This window comes from Lissotriton vulgaris, chromosome 6 (genome assembly GCF_964263255.1).
Source record: "Lissotriton vulgaris chromosome 6, aLisVul1.2, whole genome shotgun sequence".
Lineage (NCBI taxonomy): Eukaryota > Metazoa > Chordata > Amphibia > Caudata > Salamandridae > Lissotriton > Lissotriton vulgaris.
The window spans coordinates 1,061,220,498-1,061,238,515 of NC_141694.1; the positions used below are offsets into that span (position 1 = coordinate 1,061,220,498).

The following is an 18,018-nucleotide window of genomic DNA, read 5'->3' on the forward strand; positions in this document are numbered from 1 at the left end:
ACTGAAAATGAAAACCTATGCCGATCGACGCAGACATGCGAAACACACGGACATCCAGAAAGGAGATTGGGTGATGGTTCGGCGTGATCGAAAAACGAAAGCAGACAGTCATTATCTCGCCCATCCTTTGAGAGTTAGCCGCCGGAAAGGGACCATGATAACAGCCAAGGCTGATCACAAACGGATAACCCGCAACATCTCACACTTCAATAAATATAACTTTGGCAGCCACGATGAGACCCGGCCATATGAGTCTTCCACTGACTCGGCAAGTCAAAGTGAAAATAGTGACAGAGATCACCTTAGTCCAGCAAGGTATGAAGAACCTGTGAACCACCGAATCGGGACACCGGAACAGTCCAGTCGCCCCCGACGACATGCCAAACGACCAGCACGCCTCATTGAAGAAATCTGAGAGACAGTAAGACTCTTGTACAAAGGGGGGAGGTGTTGTATCGTTATCTGCCTGAGCTTAGTTAGGGACAGGACAGGCAGTACAGGAAGGGGCGGGGAATAAAAAGGAAAGGGAAAGTTTGAGGGCAGTTACGAGCAGACACAATAAAATAAAGACGTGTTGAGAACCTGCTCCTGGCTCCTGTGGTTCTTCGGGGAAAAGGCGACACTTAGGATAAGGAGAAAATAAGTAGCCTTAGAAAAAGACACCCTAGCTCTTGAGAGAGAAAGAAAAAAGATGGGGCTAGAGCCCCATGGTGGCAGCAATATCCCTAGTGGTAGGGATAGGTCTTATGACCATAGAAACCTAAGCAAGATTGTCCCGCCCTATCAGACTGGAGATGACATCCACAAATGGATAACTGTACTGGAAAGGGCCTGCAAAGTACAGCAGGTACCACCAGGGCAGTGGGCAGCAATCTTGTGAATCTCATTTGCAGACAAAGGTAGAGATAAGCTCCTCACTGTAAGAGAAGAGGATGCCGACAATTACAATGACCTGAAGAGTGCTCTGATATATGGGTTTGGCCTAACCACTGAACAGTATAGGTTGCAGATCAGAGATACCTAGAAAACACAGACTCAGGACTGGACTGACTTTGTAGATTGCGCTACTAAGGCTCCGGAGGGCTGGTTACTGGCCAGTAAAGTGTGTGACTATACAGGATTGTATAATCTAATCATGAGAGAACAGATTCTTAATAACTGTCAGAACCAGTTGTTGCATCAGCACTTGGTTGACTCTGATCTGACCTCTCCCCAAGAATTGGGAAAGAAGGCAGACAAATGGGTCAGAACCAGGGTAAAGCAGAAGGTACAGAACCAAGGTGGTGACCAAAAGAAGCAAGACCAAAAGGGTGGGGAGAAAGGTAAAGACCAGAAGTCTTCACAAGGTCCCCATAAAGCTTCTAATGGTGGGGGTGCTCAATCTAAAAAGAAAGAAGGCCCAAGAAAACCATGGTGCAAGAATTGTAAGAATAATACTCACTGGACTAGAGAGTGCACCAAGAAGGAGACAGCTCCAGTCACTATTGCCCCTAAGGCAACTGTCCTCCCTAGTTCAGCTCCAAATGGTGGTTCTCAACAGAAGGGTGTAGTATGGTTAACCCTGGGAACTGAGATGGACTCTGGCCTAGTCAAAATGGCAACTCAAGCTGTTTTGATCTGTGATGGGGCATAGATATGACCTCCTCTGTGAGTCACAGTAATCTGGGCAAGTACAGACAAACTCCTTTAATCAATGAGAAAAAGGCTCAGGCCTACAGGGACACAGATGCCAGTGTCACAATGGTGATACATGACTTTTTTGGACCCTGGACAAGTCATACTTGGTGAAACTTACCAAGTGACCAATGCCAGCAATGTCAGTACTACCCATAGTATGGAAGTTGTTAATTTCTCCTGGGGAGGGGTAACTGGCCTTAAGAAGGTTGTGATTAGTGCAGACCTCCCTGTAGAATGTTTGCTTGGCAATGACCTAGAGACTTCAGCCTTGTCTGAATTAGAGTTTAGGTCCCATGCAGAAATGTTAGGAATCTCAGCACATGTCCTTGCAGTGACTAGGTCACAGGTCAAAAAGTGTAACACTGAACAGGGCACTGGACTCAGAGTGAGGATCAGCCTTCTGAGGAAGCTGATTGTGAGCCTGAAGAAGAAACTGTCCCAGAGGAGCTTGAACCTGATCAGGTTAAGTTCTTAGGGACAGGGCAGATCTGAGTCAGGCGCAGTTCGACTGCCCTTCTGTTGAACCCCTCAGACAGCAAGCTGCTGCTGAGGCTGCTGTGAATGCTAATGGTACCCATATAATCTATTGGGATGAAGGGCTCCTGTATTCAGAGAATAGAGACCCCAAGCCTGGTGCTTCCAGGAGGTTGGTTATACCTTTGGCATTCAGTGGCTTCCTTTTGTCACTAGGCCATGATATCCCCTTAGCAGGACACCTGGGCCAGAACAAGACTTGGGACAGAATTGTCCCTCACTTTCGCTGGCCCCACATGTCTGAAGACACCAAGAAGTTTTGTTGCTCCTGTGTCACCTGCCAAGCCAGTGGCAAATTAGGTGGCACTACAAAGGCGCCCTTATACCACTACCTGTGGTGGGGGTTCCCTTTGAACGTGTAGGGATTGACATTGTTGGACCAATGGATCCCCAAACTGCATCTGGGCACAGGTGTATCCTGGTGATAGTGCATCATGCCAGCAGGTACCCAGAGGCAATTCCCCTTAGAACCATTACAGCACCTGTTGTATCAAGAGCCCTCTTGGGAGTTTTCTCAAGAGTGGGTTTTCCTAAGGAGGTAGTTTCTGACAGAGGTGCAAACCTTATGTCAAGTTACTTAACTGCAATGTTGACAGAGTGTGGAGTGAACTACAAGTTAACCACATCCTATCATCCACAGTGCAATGGTCTAGTTGAAAGATTTAACAAGACCTTAAAGGGTATGATCAAGGGTCTCCCAGAAAAGCTCAGGCGGAGATGGGATATCCTGCTACCCTGCCTTTTGTTTGCAAACAGGGAGGTTCCACAGAAGGGGGTTGGCTACAGCCCATTTGAACTTTTGTTTGGACATCCTGTTAGAGGACCACTTTGTCTGATGAAGGAGGGATGGGAGTTACCGCTCAACCCCCCTAAACAGAATATTGTGGACTATGTACTTGGTCTCCGTTCCAGGATGGCAGAGTACATGAAAAAGGCAACCAAAAACCTTGAGGCTAGCCAGGAATTACAAAAAGCCTGGCATGACCAAAAGGCTGTGCTGACTGTTTATCAGCCAGGACAGAAAGTGTGGGTGCCCCAGCAGCTCTCCAAAACAAGTGGAGTGGATCCCACACTATTGTTGAACAGAAGGGAGAGGTTACCTATTTGGTAGATATCGAACTCCCAGGAGCCCCCATAGGGTGCTTTATGTCAACAGACTGAAACAATATGTTGACAGGGCAGACATGGGTTTGCTCATGGCTACTGATGAAGGACACGAGGAAGAGAGTGACCCTCTCCCAGACCTGCTCTCTCAGAACCCTGATGATGGATCAGTTGATGGAGTAGCCTTAGCAGGCAGCCTCACTGATCAGCAGCAGACAGACTGCATTCAAGTTCTGCAGCAGTACAGACATAAGTTTTCACTGACTCCAAGTCAGACTTCCTGGTGCACTCATGAAGTGGACACTGGGGACAGTCTGCCTGTTAAAAATAAGATTTACAGGCAACCCGAACATGTCAGGGACTGTATCAGGACTGAAGTTCAGAAAATGTTGGAATTGGGAGTTATTGAACCTTCAGATAGCCCTTGGGCTAGTCCAGTAGTCCTAGTGCCAAAGCCTCACACCCAGGGTGGTAAGAGAGAGGTGAGGATTTGTGTAGACTACAGAGGTTTCAATGCTGTTACTAAGACTGATGCGCATTCAATACCCATAGCAGATGAGCTCATAGATAAGTTGGCATCTGCCAAATTTATGAGCACATTTGATCTAACAGCTGGCTACTGCCAGATCAGACTAGCTAATGATGCAGAGCCAAAACAGCATTTTTAACCCCTAGAGGGCATTAACAATATGTGGTGATTCCCTTTGGTCTGACAAATGCACCTGCCACATTTCAAAGGTTGGTGAATAAAGTCCTCACAGACCTGGAAGACTACTATGCAGCTTATCTTGATGATATTGCTGTCTTTAGCTCCACCTGGGAAGATCACCCGATCTACCTGAAAAATGTTTTGGAGGCCCTGCAAAAAGCAGGCCTAACTATCAAGGCTACTAAGTGCCAGATAGGGCAGAGTCCGGTTGTGCACCTGGGCTAGGTGGAGGCCAGGTTCAACCATTGCAGAGCAAAATCCAGACCATAATGGACTGGGTTGCTCCAACCACCCAGACTCAGGTCAGAGCTTTCTTGGGCCTGACTGGGTACTACAGGAGATTTGTCAAGGGGTATGGTTCCATAGTGACACCCCTGAATGACTTAACTTCTAAAAGAATGCCTAAGAAAGTTCAGTGGACAGTCAGCTGTCAAAAGGCATTTGATGACCTGAAGCAGGTCATGTGCACTGCACCAATTCTGCAAAGTCCTAACTATTCCAAAGAATTCATTGTACAAACAGATGCTTCTGAGTTGGAGGTAGGGGCTGTGCTATCACAGGGAGACCATAAGCCCCTCTTATGGCTAAAACAGATGATGGGTGAAAATCCCAAACTGCTCAGGTGGTCCATTTCCCTACAGGAGATGGACTATATAGTGGAACATCGGCCTGGGAGTAACCATGCCAATGCAGATAGACTCTCCAGATATTTCCACTTAGAACATGAAGACTCAACTGGTCAAGGTTAGTTTAATGTCCTTGCGTTTGTGGGGGGGGGGGGGGTTGTGAAGGAGAGTAGTGTCTGCTTCCTATGGTTACCCCCACAATTTGCTGTGTTTCACTGTTTTTTGACTTTAGTATGGCTGTGGCCCTGCTAATCAGGCCCACAGCCTAGCTGTTCTCTCTCTAAATTGATACCATGCTCTTTAGGTACATACCAGATTGGTTACTGGGTCACCCCTTTGAGTCCCTGTATATGGTACCCAGGGCATAGGGACCCCAGAGGCCTACCAGGGGCTGAAGCATGTATTGTGCCACCCCTGGTTAGCCTTCCAAACTGACACCACAGGTCTGCACTTGCAGCCTGTGTAAGGTGGTGTAAGCACCCCTTACTTTGATATAGTATACCTATATCTACCTTTATATATAGACACATAGTAACCTATAACTCACTCCTATGGCAGGCCTTGACAGTCCTGAAGGCAGAGTGCTTGGTTTTGTGTAAGAGGGTGCCCTAGCATGAGCTGACCCCTCTGCAACTTTCGGAACCATCTCCTTATAGCTGTTCTATGATATAGCCATACCATATACTCTTAAGTGCATTATAATACTCGCGGTTAATGCTAACTTTGGTTTGGCTTTATCAAAACATGTTGTGTAAGTTGTCAAACACTTTGTAATACTACCCCCCCCCCCCACTAGTTCTGGTGGTGGGGGTAGCATTCCACCCTTCTAGAGGGAGAAGACATGAACATACTGATAAACCTGGTTAAAGTTAAACAGAGCCCCAGCATCACAAAATGGATGCTGCTGCCACAGACACAAGTCTGTCTTCCTGCTGCTGGACAAAACTCCAGCAGGGGAGGCCTGAACAATAGGTTTTCTGTCCAGGGAGCTAGCCCCAGTCAGGCTTTAGTGTAGTGGGGCAGGGTAGGTTGCATTCAGTGAATGCTTTTCAGACACTGCCTGGGGCACACAAGGTTCTCCAGGCATTTCCCAGTTCAAACAGGTTGCTGGGGCACTCAGCCCCAGCTCTGGTGCGAAACTGGATAAAAGTGGAACCCTAGAGTTAGTCCAACCTCTAAACTTACTATAAGAATTGGAGCCCAGTCCCTAGGACTTTAGAGTACCCTAGACGAAACTCTGCAACATATATCTTGGACCTTCGACATTCCATATCGACTGGAAGACTGAAGAAATCTCCCTTGTGGTCAAGGAGAGACCACCCTGTTCAAACAGGTACCAACTGTATCATTTCTGGTCTGCATTTTTGAAGCTCCCGCCGGGTCCCGAAGAATCTGCAACACAGGACATGGACTTCCAGACATCTCTGAAGCTGACCCGAGCTCCCAGCAAAGCTGAGACATTTGGCTGGCACGTGAGACGTGGGACCGGAACTCCTGGACATCCTGCATTTTTTGAAACTGCACCTACTTCACGAGGTATCCCGAAGTTGTGCATTGGGGTATTTGAAGCCCCTGCCCCAAGCACCTTTTGCACTGAAGTACAGAGGCGAACACTCCACAAGTGACCCGTGAGTCCCCTTTCTTCACCGCAGATTGAGGCGCCTTTGCGTTTCCTAGTCTGTTGGCTAGTGAGCCCCCATGAAGGCCAATCCTTTGTTTCTTGAGCTTTCCTGGTTGCTCCAGACTTGCTCGGACTCCCCTCCAAAAGAGAAGTCCCTCAGACCTTGCTGGTCTGAACCAAAGTCAATCTTGTCATCTTGCGTGGGTTGCTGTTGCCAAGGCTTGTTGGGTCCAATCTGGATTCTGACACTGCAGCACTCGACATTCTTTATGGGACAGCTCGAATCCAGCTCTTGGTTGTCATCGACACCTCCTGGTCCTCGTGGCTGAAGCATATCAAGCTTCACCTCATTTACCTGAAAACACCCAACATTGGTTGGCATCTTCCTAATGCCATCCTGGTCTCTGGCTAGTGACCCAGATACTGTCCCCTCTGCTTTCAGGTTCTTCCCAGCTCTGATCCACTCATGGATCCACCCGGACATTTTTCCTCTGGTCGCCTGCAGCATTTCTTCGCAGCTCTCCATAGGAATCGATGACGAAACCCAACACCAAAAGACACCCATGCACCCGGCTTCCCTGGGTGTGGTAACACGAGTACTCCGGTGCTCCCGTGGGTCTTGACTCTCGAAGTGTCCTAGTCTAAGAGGGTTCCATCGCAGTTCACCTCTAAGTGTCCTTAATCTTTAAAATTGTAACTTGATTGTTCTCCGTAGAAAGTCAAAGGTGATCCGCGGATGTGTTTAGACACTGCACGCGTCCCCCGTGGGCCTCCTGTGTCCCTACCTTGGGAGGTTCCTGGTAGCCCCAGCGGTTCTACAGGCCCTAGGTCTGCTTTCTAACCCTCACGTGATTCTTATACCACTATTTTAGTATATGGTTTGTGCGGCCCCTAGGGCATAACGTATACTGTGCAACTTATTGTATTTTAATTAAGTTCCTTGCATTGCACTTTTACCTCTGACCTCATAAAGAGTCCAGAGGGGTTGTTTTTAGAATAAATACATATATATTTGATATATACCTTGTGTGGAGTGCTTTCATTTGATCATTCAAAAGATTATAATTGGTAAAACAACTAACTAAGCATGGGCGAATTTTGCGAATCTCGCGTTCGCGAATTTTGCGGATTTGCGAATTCGCAATCCGCAAAATCCGCGAATTCTCGCGAATTTGCGGATTTTTTTTTGTGTGTTCGCAAGTGTTTCTGCCAGTTCGCGAGGATTTGGTAGTAGTTCGCAATTGCGAACTTACTTGTCGGCTCGCAACGGTCGCGACTATGTTGTTTCTACGTCTAGTTCATCATCACAGCCTCCCAGCACCCTCTGTTTCACCACTGGCACCCTCTCTTTGACCCATGCCACCCTCTGTTACATCAATGCCACCCTCTGGTTCATCATCACTGTAGAAGATGGGGGGGAAAAGCAAGCCCACCTGCCCTGCTTGAACTGACATGAATTAATTTGGGGTTAGTTTATTAACAACACCTGCCCTGCCCCAACTGACAATAATGAAGTAGGGGCTAATTAATGTGTCACTGAATTTGAAGTTCCAGCCTGGCACCTGCTTGTCTGCTCCCTTAGCTGTAAATCAGGACCTTTGTGGCATACAGTTAAGGTCAGAGCAGGGTCACACAATAGTTGCAAGCAGGCAACCGAATTCTGGAGGGCCCCCTCAGGAAGCACTACAGGGAATCGTTACAAATCATGAGGTTGACCTTTTGCACCTGCTCATTGCTTTTGCTTTTGCAAAAATCGTTTTTCGTTTTTTTCGCGCTATTCGCGGGGCGCGGCGTCGTGCGAAACCGACCGCGGAAGCCGCCAATTCGTGCGAATGAGCTTTTTATTTTTTTGCGGCTTGTTGTTTCACGAGTTTTTTGCAGTATTCGCGAGCCGCTTGCAGCGCAACACGCGAATTTACCCCAAGGTCGAGTACGGGCGCGGCCATTTTGTTTGCGTGACGTATTTCCGTTTCCGCCCGCTATGTATAATCTCGCGCAGTAAGCGCATTGCGAGTAGAAGTTCGCACGAGATCGCGAGGAAAATCTCGCGCGAACTTACTTTCGCGCTCGTGAACGGGCGCCGGCCATCTTGTTTTTCATTCATTTCCTGTGTCTGGGCATGGTGTTTAATCCTCTTGCTATCTTTGCCATCCTTTGCTTGTTTTCAGTTTTTTTTTTTCGATTTTGCTTCTTATCTATCCCTCTCTTTTCCTAGCTGTATATTTTTGTCTTTTCTGCTATTTTTCTTTACTTTTAAACTACTTTTTTAAACTCTTTTCTTTTATTCTTCCCTATCCTATTCCTTCTTAATTTTCTACTTCCTACCTTACCTGCCCAGACCATGGTGAAGCCAGGCGCCGTGAAGCTGCCCAGGCACTTGAGGGCGGCAGCGGCGGCGGCGAGGAGGAGTCCTGGACCCCGTGCCAGGACACCATGCGGTCGATTGAGGGGGGAGCAGGTGATGCGACTGGAGATCTTCAGCCCGGAGGAAGTGGGCGCGCTGGTCTACTTCGTCCAGCGCCGCCTGCCCAGGACCATCGCGGGAGGCGGCAGGATCGCGGCCGGCGGCTACAACATGCGGGAGCGCCGGAAGCGGTGGGAGAAGGTGTGCTGGGCCATATCCCACCTCTACGGGGTCCAGCGCACCTACAGCCAGGTCACCCATCGCTGGACGGACCTCCTGGACCGGGAGCGCGACCTGCTGGACCAGCTCGGCTTGGAGATCCCCGGGCTTGGTGAGTAGTAGTAGCCATTTCATCACTCACTACTATGATGTTTTCTCCTGCTCTGTGTTGTTGTATTGCAAATATTTGTTTTTTACATGGAGCAAGCCAATAATGCTGCTGATGACGATTACATTGTAGTTAAATTATATTTCAAAATCTTCTGTGCATTTCAGGTGCACTGCTCTCCTTCTCAGTGGCGTTGCTACTATGCTTATTTGTTTTCTATTTTGTGGTCTCATTGGCCTGAGTAACTAATATGTATGAGTGTACTTTACAGAACTGCGTAATGCTAGACACTAGGGGGCAGATTACATTTACAAGCCCCTTGCGCCACGTTTACGTTGCCTTGCGTGACGCATTAGCGGCGTGAACGTGCCGCATCCCTGCGAGTCATTTACAGCATGACGCATCTAGGGAGATGCGTCACGTTATAAAGCCATGGGCCTGCACCACAATGGGTGCGTTCCTAGTACGCAGGGTGGGCGGTCCGGCGGCTGTGCGCCTCGCAAAATTGCCTGCGTGAAATCTACAAGATTTAACGCAGGCACTTCTGCGACGCTGCTACGTCAATTCAATTCCTTATGCCTGCTTGAAGCAGGCGAAAGGACTGACACAGCATGTTAAGTATTGGGTGGCCCTGAGCATTACTGGAGTTGCATTGCGTTGGCGATGTGACTCCAGCGATGCGCCGCTCTTACGTGACGAGATGCATCACGCAAGTGCCTACCCTTGCACCAGGGCGCGCCGCATTGTAAATGAGGCGCATCTGCCGTGTCGCAAGGGTAGTTTTGCGTGACGCATTTGATCTGGCGCATCTCTGGAGATGCGCCAGAACGCGTAAGTAAGTATGCCCCTAAGGGGCAGAATTGCAATTACCGTCGCATCCCTGCAAAGTAGCAGGGATGCGCCATTAATTGTGCGGCCCGCTACCACCACCAAACATGGTGCGCCGTATTTGCAATGCGGCGCACCATGGGCCCAAAACGTCACCGAAGCTTTACTGCTGGAGTTGCGTCGCAACGATGGCGCAGCTCCAGCAATGCTCTGGGGTACCCTATCTCCCCAATGCTGGGTCAAGCCGTACGTCTGCTTCAAGCAGGTGCAGGGTTTGTGTGACGCATTATTGTCCTAAAGGTGACTGATTGAAATTTTGTAGATTTCCCTCAGCCACTTTTAGGATGTGTTCCAGCGCAGGAATGCCCTCCCTTGCGCCGGAACGCCCCCTGATGGCGCAGGGCTTTATAACGGGATGCATCTCCCAAATGCGTCACGTTGTTATAATATTATACGCCGCACCATGGCGCCCTTTTTTGTTTAGCTGCTGCGTCACAAAAGTCACGCAAGAACGGAGCAAAAGAGCCGCAAGGGGCTTAAATCTGCCCCTTCCTTTGTACCCCTGACAATAAGAAAAATAGTGGCGGTGGATTGATAGTTTGACTATTTAAATGACTGGTAATGTAGCAGGCAACTGTTAGTGTTGTCACTGATCTGACTGAAATCACAATGGAGTTTGTCTGTCACTTTGCGTCTTGCCTGCGGACTGCTGCCTGCCAGTCCTAGGTGAACCTTTCAGTACTTTGATTAGTGAGTTACGTGACTTTTGAAGTCACAGGTCTGCAAATAAATGAAAACTAACCCTAATCAATATAATTTCGCGGAAATATTTTGTTATTGTTCTTTTGAAATGTTTGATTTGGTTGACATTGACAAGCAACAATCATCCATGTTTTCTGTTCTTTCTTTCATGTTGTACGTCAGCTCCCCCCAGGGGCGAGGGGAGGACACAGGAGCAGCAGGCGGCGGATGCTGTTCAACAGGGCCAGGATCGGGCAGGCGAGGGCTCCTTTGCTGGCCCCAGTAAGTTTTCATTTTAGACTAGTACCTATTTTTCCTAGCGTTCCTCATTTGATTTTTTCAAAATCGTCTTTGATCTTCTTGTACACTGTATCTAAATTCTTATCCTGCCTCTACTATGACTCCCTGTGGTATTACTAGATTATTCTTATTAGTCTGTCTGTGTAGCTAACTAAGATTGCACGGTTGGCGAAACTCCCATTCTAGTCAGCAATAGCTCTATCAACTTAGTGCAGTCCTCTGGGATTGTCCATAATGTCTTTTGAAGTGTTCTATCTACTTTGAAAATTCCCAACTATAAAATGTGAATGACCACCAAGAAAGAATAAGATACTACCTTTTGGTTTGGATAGGAGAACAATCCATACCACTACAGTGGCGCGGACAATTCTTCTGCAGAAACAGAACTATGGACAATAAATAGTGCATTGCTTATCAATTATAATAGGCGCTGTTAGAGTTTCCACATACCTCTGTGATAACAGACTTTGAACCCCCAATTCCTTACTGACTGACTACATAGTGTGGCACAGTCATTTACCTCCCGAATTCATCGATCATTGATCCCCAATGATGATTATTATCCAACGTAGCTGAAGAGTACGGAGTCAGAGTCAAGAAGTGTCAGAGGCACGGACTCATGCTTGCAAAAATTGCAAAACCTTTCGCTCAGTCACTCTAGTCACTCTGGACCAAAAAACACAGAGTCTCTCTAAGTTTAAAAGCTTTATTAAAAGTAAACACATTTATTAAAATGAAGTCATAATAAAAAAACCAAACATTTAACTGAGAATGTAAAAGTGGTTAGTGCTGACGATTAATTGAAGACATTTCTTGTGGTCGAGCCGAGCTCTCACCTTGTTTCAACTTGATCTTGTTGTTAGAAGTCCATCTTCTGTCTGTGTGGAAAAAAATGGTGCGTGTTAAAAAGCCAGCCTTCATCAGTTGTGCCAAAAAGTGCTGCATTACATTGTTTTCACATGTCTTCATTCCTTGACCAAATACTAGTGAGTGGTTTATTCTAACATTCTTAAATGTACTTTGTAGGTGGAACATCTGGTGGCGGGGCCAACGCGGAGGTGGTGGTGCTCGACACGGAGGCGGAGGGCAATTCCTCAGGGGAGAATGCGGCGGTTCCAGTGCCGGCTGTGAGAGTTCAGACGGTGGTGGTGGCGGGCAGAGGTAAGCTCTTATATATTCCTTACTTATTGAGATTGAAGACGTGGCTGGGAAGGAAAGATTATGAGATGCATGGCTGGGTGAATGATGAAGCAATGATTGGTGGAAGGACAACAGCCTGGGTGGGTGACACAGAAACTGTATGTGTCCATATACCTGGATCATGCTACTATCTGACTCTTAGATAGCATATGTGTATCTAGAGCAGGGGTACTCATAGTACGGCCCGCGGGCCGGTGGCGGCCCGGCAAGCCTTCCTTGGCGGTGTGCAGACCTTGCAGACAATCACTGCTCCCCCGGCCCCCACAGAGCAGAGTGGAGATGCAGGGCCACAAAGAGGTGAAATAGAACAAAGCCTCTGCTCTGTGGGGCCGGGCAAGCAGTGATTGTCAGGGTGGAGATGCAGGGGCGCTACAACAAACAAAGCCTCAATAATATGTTAATGGTCTTTTAAAGACCTGTTAAGTACTTTGGTGTGGCTGTCTGTGTGTGCGCGGTGAGGAAGCTGTCTCAGCCCGGGCTGAAGGCTGACACAGACAGACACACACACAGTGAGATGACAGAGGGGGAGGGAGAGGGAGGGCAGGAGGGAGAGAGAGATGGAGAGGGAGGGCAGGAGGGAGAGCATGAGTGAGAGAGATGTATGTAAATGCTGGGTCTGGTGGCTCAGTGGATGAAGGCATCTGCTGCAGGGACCTGTGTGCAACCTCATGGTCACAAGTTTTCGTTTTGCTTTAGCCCCGCCCCCTCTGACTCCGCCCCCACCAGTGCAGCCCTCTGCCACAAACTACACTGTAAATTTAGCCCCTGAGAGAAAGTTTGTGAGTACCCATGATCTAGAGAGAGTAGACGGTCAGTGGATGAACTAAGTGTAACTTTGAAGAGCATGTAACACTGCACCCGCACGTCCGTTCCAGTGTAGGAAAGGCAAGGAAAAGAAGTTTTAATTTTGTCCAAATACTACCATCAATAGTAGCAGTAGTTTGTATTGCAAGCACAGCATAGATCCGGTTATTACGGTGGCCACTCCCTACCTCTCTTAATAAGTTTAGTAGTACTCAGTCATTCATGTGTGGATGTATCACTGGTCACTCAATAAAAAGCAAAGCACCTAAAGTCATCCCTTATATAAGCAAAAACATCCCATGTGAAGTGATAGATAATCAGATTATTTATCTTCTTCAATTTTCCATTTCTAGTACTCATTTCCACTGTAGGGTGAAAGTTAAATTAATTAAGCAGTAGCCCTTGAGTTGTAACAGAGTATTCTCAGTGCCACCCGTAATAGAAAAGTAAGAGCTTCACCACCTGCATGTACTGGACGGGTACAGTAACGCAAGGCAAGTCTAGGTCACTCATCATGGCGTGCGTCTCTTTTTCTCGGGTGCAAGTTTACTGCGCTGGCATTATGCCGGCTTGCAGAAGATAACGTACCAATTTTCCTAAACAAGAGACAAGAAGAAGAATAAGACTGGTGTACTTTCATAGTCGACTCCAATGGAAGTCCATAGTGCTCGTAGAATTTGTTCCTTAAACTCCCGCTAATGTTAGAGCAAGGATGAAGAAGTGTGAGGTTAGATAGATACTGGCCTCAATAGTTATGTAATGCGCTTGCAAGTTGCTAGTTGTACTGCAACACAAATTTCTGCTGAATGATTGAGTTAATCTTAAAGAGCATTGGTTACAGACTATGTCTTTCTTTCTTCATATAGATTCTCCTTCCAAACGAACAAGGAGGAAGGAGCTGGCAAGAGCGGCCCGGCAACGGAGGATCGATGCCACTGTGGCCGAATATCGGCTGCTGGTGGCCCTGGAGGACGAAGAAAGTGTGCAGTCGACCACAACAACGTCGTCTGCATCGGCCTCCGTGCCCCCACGGGCTGCCACCCAGCACAGTGGTCCACCCAGACTGAGCCGGGCTGCCAAAGCCAAACGCCACTGCCGAGTAGCAAGGACAACAGCTTCCTCTCACAGCCGTTGCACCTGCAAGGCAGTGAAGGCACGCCTGCGCCGCAGTACCCTGATGGTGTCCCGCCTCCAGCAGGAGCTCCACCACTTTTCAAACGTGTTGGAGGGGCTCCGCGTAGAGCACGCCTTGCTCCGCCAGGAGCATGATGCCCTGGCCCAAAAAGTAGACAGCATCCACCCATAGTGTCCCTTGCCCCTTTTTTAGAGACTTTTGGGGGGTGGGAATTGGGAGTTGGGTTTTTGGGGACTTTTGAAGGACAATCGTTGGGGTTAGGGAGGGTCTTGCGGGAGATTATTTTGTTAGGGATATAAATATACTTTTTCAAACTTTATCTGAGCATACCCGTTTCTTACTGCTTGCCTGGTGGGTGGGGGTTTAACAGTGACTTTGTTTTCCTGAAAGTTTAGTTCCATTTTCTTCCTTTAAGTGTAAATGCCCAAATGTTTTCAACACTAAGTACCTCTCACAGAGTAAGTGAAGTGAATCCAAGAGTCCTAGGACTTTAGTAGTACAACCGTCAGTCTCTCGTCTCTCCTACTAATACTCCATTATCCCCCCAAACCACCAAACGATTATCTTACCTGTAATTTGTGTTTGAAAGTAGGGCTAGACCCAGGGCTGGCTCCACGGGAAACAGCGAATAAGGTTGGCAATCTTGGTCGGATAAAATTTCCTCATAGCGGTGGTACTAGTGGTGTGACACAGTGGCAGTTGCATGCCTATGAAAATAAAGAAAATTAAATCTGGTTTGTCCTCCTGAGCAATTCAACGGTACAATAGAGAATATAGCAGGTGACAGAAGTACACTAGAACAGTGCCACATTGTAGCCTAACAAATGGTAAAGTATAACTACTAATTCGGTTGAAGTTCTTTGACATTAGCCATGGGTCTTTGTCAAGCAGAGTAAGAATATATCCTCGGATTTCTTCACCAGCCTGTTGCTATCACCTTATCCTCCCCAGCAAGTGTGTGGATTTATTGCTGTAATTTAGTCACACATCAATCAAAACCACACAGCCCGGGGGAAGAGGGTTAGGGTTTGTAAAATGGATGGGTACGGGGGTTTTTGGGAAAGGTTTTGGGAGACAAGAAAAAATAGCACAGCATGGACAAACTATTGTGAACATAAACAAATCTTTGGGTACAAACCTATCCATCAATCTTTGAAAGTGCATGCACTACTGCATGCATGCCAGTGAAAAGTAAGTAGTACTTTCGACAACTGTGGAAGAAAGAATGCGACAGTACAGGGCGTGGGTGGAAATATTGATAACTATATTCAACATAAGGTCTCTGTAGCCAGATACCTGAGAGCCTTGCTGGTCACTATAAATCCATTCACAACAACACTCAATGGGGTTGGTCTGGAAGGTATAGTAGATAGAAAAGGAGAAATAGCTTTTTTTCTAGGTGTCCCCTCACTCACCAGGGTTGCCCCTTGGTGACATGCTTCATCATTGGGGCCATCCCAGTCCTCTACGGGCTGGGGCGTGCTGCGACTTGCGAATTATGTAGGAGCACTTACAAATGACTATGTGTGGTGCAGATGTGATAGTGGAGTGGACTAAGTGATGTGTTAAGGGATCAATTTAGAAGCAGAGAGAGATCCAAGAAATGCAGTCACAGTCAGAGAAAAAGGCAAGGGATACTGTATCTATGTTGTTGTAGTTGTCCTATTGGAAGTGGTAAGTAAGTTGCCTGCAGAAAAAAAATCCTCTTATTAGCGGCACTCCTCCATTGCAGCCGACGCTTCGTCCATCGATGTTGGTCACTGGAAGACACCCTGTAAAAAAAGCACAGCATAGACAAACAATTGAACATAAACAATTCTTTGGGTACAAACCTATCCATCAATCTTTAGGACGCATTATTGTCCTAAAGGTGACTGATTGAAATTTTGTAGATTTCCCTCAGCCACTTTTAGGATGTGTTCCAGCGCAGGAATGCCCTCCCTTGCGCCGGAACGCCCCCTGATGGCGCAGGGCTTTATAACGGGATGCATCTCCCAAATGCGTCACGTTGTTATAATATTATACGCCGCACCATGGCGCCCTTTTTTGTTTAGCTGCTGCGTCACAAAAGTCACGCAAGAACGGAGCAAAAGAGCCGCAAGGGGCTTACATCTGCCCCTTCCTTTGTACCCCTGACAATAAGAAAAATAGTGGCGGTGGATTGATAGTTTGACTATTTAAATGACTGGTAATGTAGCAGGCAACTGTTAGTGTTGTCACTGATCTGACTGAAATCACAATGGAGTTTGTCTGTCACTTTGCGTCTTGCCTGCGGACTGCTGCCTGCCAGTCCTAGGTGAACCTTTCAGTACTTTGATTAGTGAGTTACGTGACTTTTGAAGTCACAGGTCTGCAAATAAATGAAAACTAACCCTAATCAATATAATTTCGCGGAAATATTTTGTTATTGTTCTTTTGAAATGTTTGATTTGGTTGACATTGACAAGCAACAATCATCCATGTTTTCTGTTCTTTCTTTCATGTTGTACGTCAGCTCCCCCCAGGGGCGAGGGGAGGACACAGGAGCAGCAGGCGGCGGATGCTGTTCAACAGGGCCAGGATCGGGCAGGCGAGGGCTCCTTTGCTGGCCCCAGTAAGTTTTCATTTTAGACTAGTACCTATTTTTCCTAGCGTTCCTCATTTGATTTTTTCAAAATCGTCTTTGATCTTCTTGTACACTGTATCTAAATTCTTATCCTGCCTCTACTATGACTCCCTGTGGTATTACTAGATTATTCTTATTAGTCTGTCTGTGTAGCTAACTAAGATTGCACGGTTGGCGAAACTCCCATTCTAGTCTGCAATAGCTCTATCAACTTAGTGCAGTCCTCTGGGATTGTCCATAATGTCTTTTGAAGTGTTCTATCTGCTTTGAAAATTCCCAACTATAAAATGTGAATGACCACCAAGAAAGAATAAGATACTACCTTTTGGTTTGGATAGGAGAACAATCCATACCACTACAGTGGCGCGGACAATTCTTCTGCAGAAACAGAACTATGGACAATAAATAGTGCATTGCTTATCAATTATAATAGGCGCTGTTAGAGTTTCCACATACCTCTGTGATAACAGACTTTGAACCCCCAATTCCTTACTGACTGACTACATAGTGTGGCACAGTCATTTACCTCCCGAATTCATCGATCATTGATCCCCAATGATGATTATTATCCAACGTAGCTGAAGAGTACGGAGTCAGAGTCAAGAAGTGTCAGAGGCACGGACTCATGCTTGCAAAAATTGCAAAACCTTTCGCTCAGTCACTCTAGTCACTCTGGACCAAAAAACACAGAGTCTCTCTAAGTTTAAAAGCTTTATTAAAAGTAAACACATTTATTAAAATGAAGTCATAATAAAAAAACCAAACATTTAACTGAGAATGTAAAAGTGGTTAGTGCTGACGATTAATTGAAGCCATTTCTTGTGGTCGAGCCGAGCTCTCACCTTGTTTCAACTTGATCTTGTTGTTAGAAGTCCATCTTCTGTCTGTGTGGAAAAAAATGGTGCGTGTTAAAAAGCCAGCCTTCATCAGTTGTGCCAAAAAGTGCTGCATTACATTGTTTTCACATGTCTTCATTCCTTGACCAAATACTAGTGAGTGGTTTATTCTAACATTCTTAAATGTACTTTGTAGGTGGAACATCTGGTGGCGGGGCCAACGCGGAGGTGGTGGTGCTCGACACGGAGGCGGAGGGCAATTCCTCAGGGGAGAATGCGGCGGTTCCAGTGCCGGCTGTGAGAGTTCAGACGGTGGTGGTGGCGGGCAGAGGTAAGCTCTTATATATTCCTTACTTATTGAGATTGAAGACGTGGCTGGGAAGGAAAGATTATGAGATGCATGGCTGGGTGAATGATGAAGCAATGATTGGTGGAAGGACAACAGCCTGGGTGGGTGACACAGAAACTGTATGTGTCCATATACCTGGATCATGCTACTATCTGACTCTTAGATAGCATATGTGTATCTAGAGCAGGGGTACTCATAGTACGGCCCGCGGGCCGGT

At 47.1% G+C, this 18,018-nt stretch overlaps 1 protein-coding gene across 1 annotated transcript in view; it reads right to left on the reverse strand.

Moving 5' to 3' along the window:
* Positions 1–543: 543 nt before the first annotated feature.
* LOC147708416 (zinc finger BED domain-containing protein 6-like) overlaps positions 544–18,018 on the reverse strand; it is a 28,035-nt gene continuing 10,560 nt past the window's right edge. The window contains exon 3 of the mRNA XM_086925737.1: positions 544–622. Coding sequence (XP_086781863.1) covers positions 544–622 — 79 coding nt within the window. The remainder of the gene's footprint in view (positions 623–18,018) is intronic.